Source organism: Barbus barbus, assembly GCF_936440315.1.
Source record: "Barbus barbus genome assembly, chromosome: 40".
In the NCBI taxonomy this organism is placed as follows: Eukaryota; Metazoa; Chordata; class Actinopteri; order Cypriniformes; family Cyprinidae; genus Barbus; species Barbus barbus.
This window is the reverse complement of record NC_136718.1, coordinates 22,622,387-22,635,186: the sequence shown is the minus strand read 5'-3', so window position 1 is coordinate 22,635,186 and position 12,800 is coordinate 22,622,387. Positions and strand designations below refer to the sequence as shown.

At 35.5% G+C, this 12,800-nt stretch overlaps 3 protein-coding genes across 3 annotated transcripts; all 3 read right to left on the bottom strand.

The window, feature by feature from the left end:
- Positions 1 to 848: 848 nt before the first annotated feature.
- Positions 849 to 1,772, bottom strand: LOC306859392 (chemokine XC receptor 1; the record flags this gene model as incomplete). Its single annotated transcript, XM_079400407.1, has 1 exon — positions 849 to 1,772. The coding sequence occupies one exon, from the start codon at positions 1,770 to 1,772 to the stop codon at positions 849 to 851; it is 924 nt and encodes a 307-aa protein (XP_079256533.1).
- Positions 1,773 to 5,272: 3,500 nt separating this feature from the next.
- Positions 5,273 to 6,199, bottom strand: LOC306859391 (chemokine XC receptor 1-like; the record flags this gene model as incomplete). Its single annotated transcript, XM_079400406.1, has 1 exon — positions 5,273 to 6,199. The coding sequence occupies one exon, from the start codon at positions 6,197 to 6,199 to the stop codon at positions 5,273 to 5,275; it is 927 nt and encodes a 308-aa protein (XP_079256532.1).
- A 3,823-nt stretch (positions 6,200 to 10,022) lies between these two features.
- Positions 10,023 to 11,012, bottom strand: LOC306859448 (chemokine XC receptor 1-like; the record flags this gene model as incomplete). The annotated part of the gene is made up of 1 exon (XM_079400467.1): positions 10,023 to 11,012. The coding sequence occupies one exon, from the start codon at positions 11,010 to 11,012 to the stop codon at positions 10,023 to 10,025; it is 990 nt and encodes a 329-aa protein (XP_079256593.1).
- Positions 11,013 to 12,800: the final 1,788 nt, after the last annotated feature.

Below are 12,800 nucleotides of genomic sequence, written 5' to 3'. Positions count from 1 at the left end.
TTAGATGTTTAAGAAAACCATGTAACATGCATTCATATTCTTTCGAATAGGGATGTTGACATTTTCAGTGGTTGAAAATTATGCTGTCAATCAAGCATTTATTTAATGTGAAATATTTATTTGAGGTCATTTGGGGAACTAAATTATGTCTGTATTTATGTCTGTGTTTTTCAGGTAACTATGGAGAAGTACGTTTGCCTTGTAAAAGGTTCATGCTTGCTTTAGAAATTAAATGCAGTAATTTTTTAATGTTTAATTATATGATCTACTAATAATCATTGAAGATGTGTGGTATAATGTAAGCTACCATTTAAAAATTTGTGGTTGGTAAGTTATTTTAATGTTTTTAAAAATTCTTATAAAGGCTTAATTTATTTAATATAAAAAAAACAGTAAAACAGCAATATTGTGAAATATTATTACATTTTTAAGTAACTGTTTTCTATTTAAATACGTTTTAAAATTAAATTTATTCCCATGATGCAAAGCTCATTTTTCAGCATCATTACTCCAGTATTTTTCAGAAATCATTCTAATATGCTGAAATTTTGTATGCTGATATCAATGTTGAAACCAGTTAATATTTTTTGTGGAAACTGAGATACTTTTTTTTCAAAATTCAAAAGAACAGCATTTATTTCAAATAGAAATCTTAACATGCATAACATTATAAATATCTTTACTGTCACTTTTGATCAATTTAATGCATCTTTGCTGAATCAAGTATTAATAAAAAAAAAAAAACTGACCCTAAAATTTTGAGTGGTAGTCTATATGATATGCATTGTGAGATTTGTTGTATTTAACAAACACAGCAACAATTTGTCTCAGGATAGGTCAGAGTTGCTTTATTTTGAACACATTTTCTTCAATATTGTTTGTAAATGTTTCCGAAATTTTTCTCCAATAAGAGCATAAAGCACTGGGTTTAAGCTGCAATGTGAAAAAGCCAACAGCTGGCAAGTATAAAATGCATAATCAAGACGAATGGATACATTACAGTCTATGAATGAAGACAAACCATAATCCTGCAAAATTCTCAAGAACATAACTATGTTGTATGGAGCCCATCCAATGAAGAATACCAGCCCGATGCAGAATATCAGTTTGATAGTCTTGCGTCGCCCCTTTGTTTGGGATCGTGCAATTGTCAGGAACATTCTAACGTGACAAAATCCAATGATGCAATATGCAATCAAGAAGAAAACATTTTGTGAATAAACAGCGGCATGCTTTAATTGAATACTGTCAAATTCACAGTAAAGAACCCCTTCTTGTTCCAAGACTTGACTATGAAGGGAGACTAACAGTGCAGCTGTTCCGCTCAACATCCATATGATAAAGGGAGCAACTGAAAGGCCTCTGCATCCCTCCCAGTCAGACAGAGGATGAACCACTGCCATGTAACGCTGAACAGTCATTAGAGTCAAGAACAACACGCTGCTGTAAAAACCGAGATGGAACAGAAACTTCACAGCTTTGCAGCCAACCTCTCCAAATGTCCAACCCCAGACGAAGTAGAAAGCCCAAAATGGAAGTCCAAAAGTGAACAGCAGATCCGAGACAGCTAAATTGAAGATCAGGATGTTGATCAGCAATTTAAACTTCTCATACAGCACCAGGATGACCAAAACCAGCAGGTTACCAATGCAACTACACACAACCAGAACAGCAAAGAAAGCTGGAATAACAAAGGATCCAACTTTGACCACTTCTTCTTTGTGACATAGTTGGTCTTCTGGTTCTGGATACTCTCCATAATCTTCAGTCATGATGTTCTCTATAATCATATTAAATTTGTCATTAGAATTTATAATGATTGTATTTGATTAATATTAGATATTTTATTAAAACATTTATTTCTAAAATAATAAAGAAGAATCTTCTTACCTTAATTTCTGTTAGTACTAATATGACTCAAAACTGCCAAACTGAAACCTGTCCCTTGCTTTTGTTACAAGTTTAAAATCAACAGTAGGACAGACTCATTAAATACTTGAAGAAACTGCTTTTCAATCATGTGTTTATTTCATTAGACTGCATTTAAAAAGTTGTCAAAGTATGTTGCTTTTATAAAGCTGATAATGGTTGAAGGGATCTCATGTAAAGTTTGTAATGTACAAACATACTAATATTGTTGATTTAACCTGTTAAATATTACATGCAAAAAATAAGTTTGGTATGATCACAAATCTTCCATTTTCCTGTTTATGTAGGTCATTGATGATGCCGTTTCCTTCCACAGACCACAATTTACAATTTGTCACGTGAAAGGAAAAAAAAAACGTCAACATCCAGTCATAACTATTTGATGTATTTCACTGCACAAAAACAAAACTGCATAATCTGCATTTTCACAAACAGAAATGGTGTGTTTTACAGTAATGTTACGTGGGAGTAATTGAGAAGTTCACAATACTTCATTCACAACATATTGTCCTTGAAAAACTGACTTGATTCTTTTGTGTATTCAAATTTGAACATGCTTTTATACAAAGATAACATTTAAAAAAATTAGTTTGTTTCAGATGTTCTTTGTAATTAGTTTAATAATTTGATCCCATGTGCTGCCAAATCCTTCAATCTTCAATGTTTGTTTACTTACAAGTTTTTAAATGAATAATTCGTGCAAAAATGAAAATGTACCCACCCGCAAAATGTAGATGAGTTTGATTCTTCAACAGAACAGATTTGGAGAAATTTAGCATTTCATCACTTGCTCACCAATGGATTCATCAGAATGACAAATGAGTCCACAAACAGTTGATAAAAACCACAATATCCACAAGGAAGGCACACCACTCCAGTCCATCAATTAAAGGTAGGGTATGTATTTTTTCAAAAACGCTTTAGAAAACTCAGTCAGGCCCAGTACCAAAACAAACTTGCAGCCAATCAGCAGTAAGGAGCGTGTCTACTCATGATGCAGAGGAGAGCGCGCTCTGAGCACATGATGACGGACGTTATCTGAGCTGAGCTACAACAGAAAATAGAGATAAAAAAAAAAAAAAGAGGAAAAAGTCTATGGAACAAAAGAAGGCTTACACCGTGTGAACACCGGATGCCGCACTGCACCACAACAGCTAAAGTCTGTCTACACAGGATGTGACAAAGTGACCGCTGAAAATTGTGTCAATATGTCATAAATAGAACGTGGCAGCAGTTTGCTGTCGCGGAGTGTCTATTTACACTAAGTGCAAATAGCCCATCTTGTTGGCAAAGGCTATTTACTCTAACTCCGCCCACTAACGTGTGGTTGGGTTAGTCAACATTAAAAAAAGAAGCAAGTTTAACATCAGTTTTAATGGTGTAGATGGTAAGGCGCATGCTTTTTGACGCGAGCGACCCGAGTTCGATCCCACCTTTTGCCAAACATTTTTTTCTCATCTCATATCGCATCAGAAAGGCATTTATTTTCAATAAAAATTAAGGAAATAATCAAAAAGTTGAAAATAAAGTATTGGGTAGGTGTAGGGAGGGCTTTATTGTCCCAATAAGGTGGCATCCATTTAATAAATTTGAATTAAAATTCTAATTTACACTCAGTACGTTATTATTGCGTACTGTTTTATAATGTACTACAATACTGAGGTGCAGATAATTGCCACTATTTGCAATAAGTAGTATAAATAGCAGAAAATCTTGCTATTTTAACAGTGTAAATAGAATCCATTGCTATTTGCACTTAGTGTAAATAGCATCTGTCACTAAAAAAATATGCTATTTGCACTTGGTGTAAATAGCATCTAATTGCTATTTACACTGAGTGTAAATAGCATCTATTGCTATTTGCACTTAGTGCAAATAGCCGCTGCCTTACTGTCGGGGATTTGTCTTGTCGCGGCGAGTCCGGTGTAGACACGGTGTTACGATAAGGCAAGTAGTAGGACTCATGTAAATATTGGATCAGCTTTCCAGCGCTGGAGAGATCTCAAGGAGCAGGAAGGCCTGCGATCGGATGCCGAGGTTGCTTTGTTTCTTCTTGATAGGAGAATAACATTGGTTTTGCTTTGTTCCGTAGAACTAATCGTTGCCTGGGATGCGTATACGTATGTGTGGGGCGGAGCTATCAAAATTGGGGCAAGACCCTTTTGGGGTAGGGGCGTGTTTGTTTTGGTGATTTAAAATATCAACATTGGCTACTGTGGTGGCTTCTGCCTTTTCTATGAAGAATCACTCTCGAATTCTTGGGGTTTCGATGCCAGAAAATAGACTTTATTATAACAAGAAAATAAAGCAGAGAAGTCTTCTGCAGAAAAGTTCTACTAAATGTTCTCTGTGTTTCTCTTTAAATGGTCTTTCCTCTAGGCGTGTTCAGAACATTTCATACATGTGCATTTTTCCTTTTTTGGCAATATTCCTTATACATATGTTCTTTCCCTAGAGAGAAGGGGCTCCCTTTGTATTTTTACATAGCCTATCATGAGGGTCAGCACATTTCATCTATGCAAGCCTTTAACACACAGGCATATGCTTATAATGGAAATATAGCTTAATACACAAGTGGTTAAATTCACATTAATTATACTTGATTAATTCATATTTTGACTAATATAAATCTTCTACACTACCAGAAATCACTTACCCCACCTTTAACGTCTTAAGTGAAAAGCTGCATGTTTGTAAGAAACAAGTTCACCATTATGATATTTAACCTAGAATCATCATGTCCGATCATAATCCATAGTGATGCTCCCTCCTGTGAAAAAGTCCATCCCCTGTTTTCCTCACATCAAAATCCACAGACATACTAGTTTAAAACTGTTTTGGACCATTTCCACTTGTAAACAGTGCTTGATCTGTGCATATTTCTCTTCTGATTCAGAAAAGAAGACTTTTTTTACTGGACAAAATAATGTTATTGATAGAGGACTCGTAATTTAGCTGAAAGCAGCAGTTTGAAGTTAAAAATCTCTTGATGGATTTCTTTCTTACAAACAAACAAGCTTTTCACTTTGATGGACTGGAGTGGTGTGGATTATTGTGATGTTTTTATCTGCTGTTTGGAATCTCATTTTGATGGCACCCATTCACTGCAGAGGATCCATTGATGAGCAATTGATGTAATGCTAAATTTCTTCAAATTTGCTCTTATGAAGAAACAAACTAGTTCTACTACAAACTACAATCAGCTTCTTGGATGGCCAGAGGGTGAGTACATTTTCAGCAAATTTTCATTTCAGGTGAACTATTCCTCTCTCTTAGCTTATCAAGTGTAACAGAAATACTGAATAGTTCTGAGACATTTATATTTATTCATATACTTTCATCTTTACACAAAACAAAATCTCCTTGAAATTTGTCGTAAATTTTTACAAAACCTTGCATCTACAAAAACTAAAATTGCTGGGTTTATGCAGCAGTGTGAGAAAGCTATCATTCGGCTAGCGTAATATGCATAGTCAAGTCTTACGCTTACTTCACAGTCTGAGAATGGATGGATTGTCAAAGATTTTAAGAACATGACAATGTTATATGGAGCCCAACCGATGAAAAACACTAGTGCGATGCAGAATATTAGTCTAACAGTCTTGCGTATTTTATTAGTCTGTGATTTTGTAATAGTCCGAAGCATACTTCCATAGCAATAACCCATGATTACAAATGCAATGAAGAAAAAAGCATTTTGAAAATAAACAATGCCCGATTTCCATTCGACACTGCCATATTCACAGTATTCGCTGCCAGATTCTATCATGACTTTGCTATGAAGTGAACCGAGCAGTGCAACCGTTCCACTCAGGATCCAAATGATAAAAGGAGATACAGAAAGGCCTCTGCATCTATCCCAGTCAGACAGAGGATGAACCACTGCCATGTAACGCTGAACGGTCATTAGAGTCAAGAACAACACGCTGCTGTAAAAGCCGGCATAGAAGAAAAACTTCACAGCTTTACAGCCAATTTCTCCAAATGTCCAACCAGAAATATAGTACGAGGCCCAAAACGGAAGTCCAAAAGTGAACAGCAGATCTGACAGAGCTAAATTGACGATGAAGACATTGGTTAGGCATCTGAGGCTTTTGGACAGTGCAAGCAAAACCAGAACAAGGATGTTGCCGATGCAGCTCAAAACAACCACTGCTGTGAAAAAGAGTGGAATGAGAATAGATCCGACTTTTACCACCTCCTCTTTGTGACACAACTGGTCCTCATAATCATCGGTGTAGTAGTAAATGTCTGTATATTCCTCAGTCATGTTGTTCTGCAGTCACAAACTGGCCAGAACAGAGCTGTCCAGGTTAAATTCTTTGCTGTTTATACACTGAAAAAAAAAAGTACTTTGAAACAATGCTCACTTATAGAATTTAGTATTTACAAAGAAATGGTAAGTTACACTGATTTCATGTAAAACATGGTCCAGTAATCTTTGTTTTACTTACAACTTAAAAAAAAATAATTTTTGGTAATATAGAGAGATTAATAGAATCCTAATTCAAACATTAATACAGTCTCTAGGGAATAAGTGAAGTTATAATGAATATATAAATAACTTACCTGAATTCTTGATGATCTTGATCTTGTAGAGCACTGATGATCAGAACAGCTCATTAACTGATCGATGCAGACGAACACAATCTCTAGTATAAAATGAACTGGAGTTTCAGGAATGTTTTTTGATCAGCCAGCTATGATAACTGCAGGTTGTGTGAATGTACCATATCAATGAATTAAAAAGAGCAGCGTTATTGTTCTGTTGATTTCTGAGATGTTTGTATGATAAAGGTAAATAACATGCATCCCCCTCAAACCTCAATCTCTAAATCCTTTCATCTCGCATGCTCAGAGGAAGCTGAAGTGGCTTTGTGATCTGTACAGTTGAACTGCTCTAAGGAGGCAACAAATACAATAGGAAAGTCACCTGCTTTCTCATGAGCAAAATACCCAAATGATATGTGATCATATGCCTAGCCTCATAAAAGAGTCATGTGCTCAAATTTTCCAAGAAAACAAATTTTGCAATCAAAAGTCAGTCATTTGGTTTGTAACTTCATTTGCTGTTATACTAGGGGGGAAATGGAGTAGCATTTACTTGATAAAAGCTACTGAACAAAGTTTTCAATTTCAGTCACAAAAACATTTAAGCTATATCCTATTACTTTTTTCCACTTTTTCTTTAACATTGTGAAGTGCTCACATACTGTCCATTTAGCTACTTTTAGCCTTTATAAACACAATTGCATTTACTTAAACAAATGTGAGATATGCACTGTGACTCTAAACTCAAATGTATATTTCTACCCAGACAGATGCTGTCCCCATAGCCTTGTCCTCTGTAGAACGAAACTGAAACAGCCTACTCGGTTACATCAAAGTACACGATGGACATAAACAGCCTTATCTAGAAACCTATCAGTGTTATAAAGAATTTCAAAGCATGGCTCTTTATGGGACTTTATGGGCAGCGAAAGTGTTTACACTTGGCATTTATATGTGAACAAGTGTGAGTTTGATCCGATGAGTGTGTCCTGGTCCAGAAGTAGCCTAGTCGAGGATGTATTGTGATTGGATCTCACTGTAACGTAAACACAGTCTAACCATTGCATCTGCATTCACAGATTGAGGTCATAAATCCCCGCCCACTCTCTCTGATGACTGTCAGAAAATAATAGAGGGACGCACTTTTGACAAGAAAGGTATTTGAACCTGACAGCAAGTGTCTATATTTAAAACGACTAACGACTTTATTTCAACTTCCATGATTTACCCTGTGTTATCTTTCATTTTCATTGTGCAACATTATCTAAATGAGTTCCTTCAAGGAACCAACTTTTAATTTTTTTTTAATTGCAAGTCTCTCATCTCAAGTAGAACAAATCAGGAATTAAAATATTGTGAATAACATCAAAACAGTTCTGAGACATTATTAATAGAACAAAACCTTCTTGGAATTGTGCGAAGCGATTACAGAGCCATACAAGTACAAAATCTAAAATTGCTGTGTTTATGCAACAGTGTGAGAAAGCTAACATTCAGCAAGTATAATATGCAGCATAGGCGACTCTTATGCTTATTTCACAGTCTGTGAAAGGATGGTCGGTCAAAAACTTTAGTAACAGGACAATGTTATATGGAGCCCAATCCCAACCATGAATATGTAAAAAAGTGGCATAGCACTGGATCCCACTTTTGCCACCTCCTCTTTGCAACACAACAGTTCTTCAAGTCAGGGTATATTGTATATTCCTGTCATGTTGTTCTGCAATCACAAACTGGAATTTCATGAACTATGTTAATAGATCAACAAACTATAATAACTGTGAGTTATAAGAACATACCCAATCAGTGAATTAAAAATAGGAGAATTTCGAGTGATGTTTGAATATTGGATAAGTATACATCCCCCTCAAACATCAGACTCTAAATCTTTTCATTTCACATGCTCAGAGGAAGCTGAAGTGGCTTTGTGATGTTTAGAAGTAACTTTAAAAGTCACTTGCTTTCTCACCAGCAAGACCAAAGTAATGTCATACATTATGTGTCTTCTCTAGCGTCACAAGAGAGTCACATGTGCTTAATTTTCCAAGAAAACTAACTGTCAAAAAAAATAATTCAAAGCCACCTCGTTATTGATTTTCTGAGCTCAACCATCCAGACAGACTATAAATGTCAACTTGTAACTGGTATCATATATCAAATATAGTCATATTACTTTGTTAAACAGAATATGTGATCAACTCTGTTCAGTCAATGATACTTCTCTCTTCTTCTCCACTGAGTAAATGACAGAGATATTAATATTTCTGATCCATATCGTTAGTTTTATGTAAGTTATTACTTGGGTTTCTGTATAAACACAACATCAAAGTTATTTTATGACTTTCCCCCCACACTTTTAACTTTGTGAAGTTCTTACATACTGTTCATTCACAATAGCTACTTTTGGCCTCCATAAACTTAATAGCTTTTGCTTGAATATAAGAGGCGCACTGTGTCCCTAAATTCAAATGTGAGACAGATGCTGTCCCTCCCCACAACCTCATCATCTGCAGAAATAAACTGGCACTCAATTACACTAAAATACACGACAGACATAAATATTCTTCATAACACCATTAAGTTTCTATACAGCACTCTCAAAGCGTGGTTCTTTATGGAATGGAACCTTATAAAAAATAGATTATTTAACACCAAAAAAAGGGTTCTGCTATTGTTACAAACTGAAGAATCATATCTGGTATCATAGACAACCATTTCAGTGTAGAACAAATGTCCGTAGTGAAAACTGACAGTAATTTTTGACCGCACTCTTAAAAATCAAAGGTGTTTGTGCAGCAATGCCACTGAACAAACATTTTTGGTTCTCCAAAGAAACCTTAAGTGAACAATTCTTTCCTAGTTTGAAGAATATTTTAGTAATCTAAAGAAACTTTTTTCCCACTCTAATGAACCTTTTCTGCAATAGAAAGATTCCATAGATATTAAAGGTTCTTCATAGAACCATAGATGCCAATAAACCTTTATTTTTAAGAGTGCGTAATGGCAGATGCTTCATAAACTCTACTCATACTTTATGCTCATGCAGTATATCTTACTCTGCATTATCCATTTAATAAACCGTACAAACAGTGACATAAACATGACATGACAAGTCATACAGTAATACATGGAAGAAGGTACATAGATATCATTTTATTTAATGTGGAAACATTTTTCCCAGTAATGATGAAACATTTGTTCGTTTGGTTCTTCCTTTACATACTTTCAGTTATATTTTTACTTAAAAAAAAAAGAGAACTTCAACCAAAAAAGGAAGAACACTGGTTATAATTTAGAATATGATTTTTTCACAACTAAATGCTTTCACTGCTTGATAGAGAGAGGAATTATCCTGCAAAATGGCACTTTATTTGAATTTTAATAACGCAGATATAACAGTTGTAGTTATATTGGCAGAAGCGGAGTTCCAGCATATTAATAATAATGAAAAATAGCTACAAAAGCATCTGTACGTCATTCATACTCTATTTTAAAACTCAAAGTTGGTTCGCTGCAATCTGTAAAATTACTTGAGTTTTCTCTTAGTACATTGAACCCAGCGACTGATTTTTTGCCGGTGTGGCTTGACTGGAATTGAGTTTTTTTTTTTTTTGAAAGATCTTCTGCAGAATAATTTTTAAATGATTCCTGAACTTTACGCCAACAAATACATAAAACACAGGGTTCAAGCAACAGTGGGAGAAAGCGATCATTCGGCAAGCAAAATATGCATAGTCGACACTTTTGCTTACTTCACAGTCTGAGAATGGATGGAAGGTCAAAGATTTTAGGAACATGACAATGTTATATGGAGCCCAACCGATAAAAAACACTAGTGCGATGCAGAATATTAGTCTAACAGTCTTGTGTCTCTTATTAGTCCTTGATTTTGTAATAGTCCGAAGCATACTTCCATAGCAATAACCCATGATTACAAATGCAATGAAGAAAAAAGCATTTTGAAAATAAACAATGCCCGATTTCCATTCGACACTGCCATATTCACAGTATTCGCTGCCAGATTCTATCATGACTTTGCTATGAAGTGAACCGAGCAGTGCAACCGTTCCACTCAGGATCCAAATGATAAAAGGAGATACAGAAAGGGCTCTGCATCTCTCCCAGTCGGACAGAGGATGAACCACTGCCATGTAACGCTGAACGGTCATTAGAGTCAAGAACAACACGCTGCTGTAAAAGCCGGCATAGAAGAAAAACTTCACAGCTTTACAACCAATTTCTCCAAATGTCCAACCAGAAATATAGTACGAGGCCCAAAACGGAAGTCCAAAAGTGAACAGCAGATCTGACAGAGCTAAATTGACGATGAAGACATTGGTCAGGCATCTGAGGCTCTCATAGAGAGCAAGTATTACCAGAACCAGAATGTTACCGATGCAGCTCAAAACAACCACTGCTGTGAAAAAGAGTGGAATGAGAATAGATCCGACTTTTACCATCTCCTCTTTGTGACACAACTGGTCCTCATAATCATCGGTGTAGTAGTAAATGTCTGTATATTCCTCAGTCATGTTGTTCTGCAGTCACAAACTGGCCAGAACAGAGCTGTCCAGGTTAAATTCTTTGCTGTTTATACACTGAAAAAAAAAAGTACTTTGAAACAATGCTCACTTATAGAATTTAGTATTTACAAAGAAATGGTAAGTTACACTGATTTCATGTAAAACATGGTCCAGTAATCTTTGTTTTACTTACAACTTCAAAAAAAATAATTTTTGGTAATATAGAGAGATTAATAGAATCCTAATTCAAACATTAATACAGTCTCTAGGGAATAAGTGAAGTTATAATGAATATATAAATAACTTACCTGAATTCTTGATGATCTTGATCTTGTAGAGCACTGATGATCAGAACAGCTCATTAACTGATCGATGCAGACGAACACAATCTCTAGTATAAAATGAACTGGAGTTTCAGGAATGTTTTTTGATCAGCCAGCTATGATAACTGCAGGTTGTGTGAATGTACCATATCAATGAATTAAAAAGAGCAGCGTTATTGTTCTGTTGATTTCTGAGATGTTTGTATGATAAAGGTAAATAACATGCATCCCCCTCAAACCTCAATCTCTAAATCCTTTCATCTCGCATGCTCAGAGGAAGCTGAAGTGGCTTTGTGATCTGTACAGTTGAACTGCTCTAAGGAGGCAACAAATACAATAGGAAAGTCACCTGCTTTCTCATGAGCAAAATACCCAAATGATATGTGATCATATGCCTAGCCTCATAAAAGAGTCATGTGCTCAAATTTTCCAAGAAAACAAATTTTGCAATCAAAAGTCAGTCATTTGGTTTGTAACTTCATTTGCTGTTATACTAGGGGGGAAATGGAGTAGCATTTACTTGATAAAAGCTACTGAACAATGTTTTCAATTTCAGTCACAAAAACATTTAAGCTATATCCTATTACTTTTGTCCACTTTTTCTTTAACATTGTGAAGTGCTCACATACTGTCCATTTAGCTACTTTTAGCCTTTATTAACACAATTGCATTTACTTAAACAAATGTGAGATATGCACTGTGACTCTAAACTCAAATGTATATTTCTACCCAGACAGATGCTGTCCCCATAGCCTTGTCCTCTGTAGAGCGAAACTGAAACAGCCTACTCGGTTACATCAAAGTACACGATGGACATAAACATTCTTTATAACACTGATAGGTTTCTAGATAAGGCTTTCAAAGCATGGCTCTTTATGGGACTTTATAAAAAGGGTTAAAAAAGTGTTTACACTTGGCATTTATATGTGAACAAGTGTGGGTTTGATCCGATGAGTGTGTCCTGGTCCAGAAGTAGCCTGTCGAGGATGTATTGTGATTGGATCTCAGTGTAACGTAAACACAGTCTAACCATTGCATCTGCATTCACAGATTGAGGTCATAAATCCCCGCCCACTCTCTCTGATGACTGTCAGAAAATAATAGAGGGACGCACTTTTGACAAGAAAGGTATTTGAACCTGACAGCAAGTGTCTATATTTAAAACGACTAACGACTTTATTTCAACTTCCATGATTTACCCTGTGTTATCTTTCATTTTCATTGTGCAACATTATCTAAATGAGTTCCTTCAAGGAACCAACTTTTAATTTTTTTTTAATTGCAAGTCTCTCATCTCAAGTAGAACAAATCAGGAATTAAAATATTGTGAATAACATCAAAACAGTTCTGAGACATTATTCATAGAACAAAACCTTCTTGGAATTGTGCGAAGCGATTACAGAGCCATACAAGTACAAAATCTAAAATTGCTGTGTTTATGCAACAGTGTGAGAAAGCTAACATTCAGCAAGTA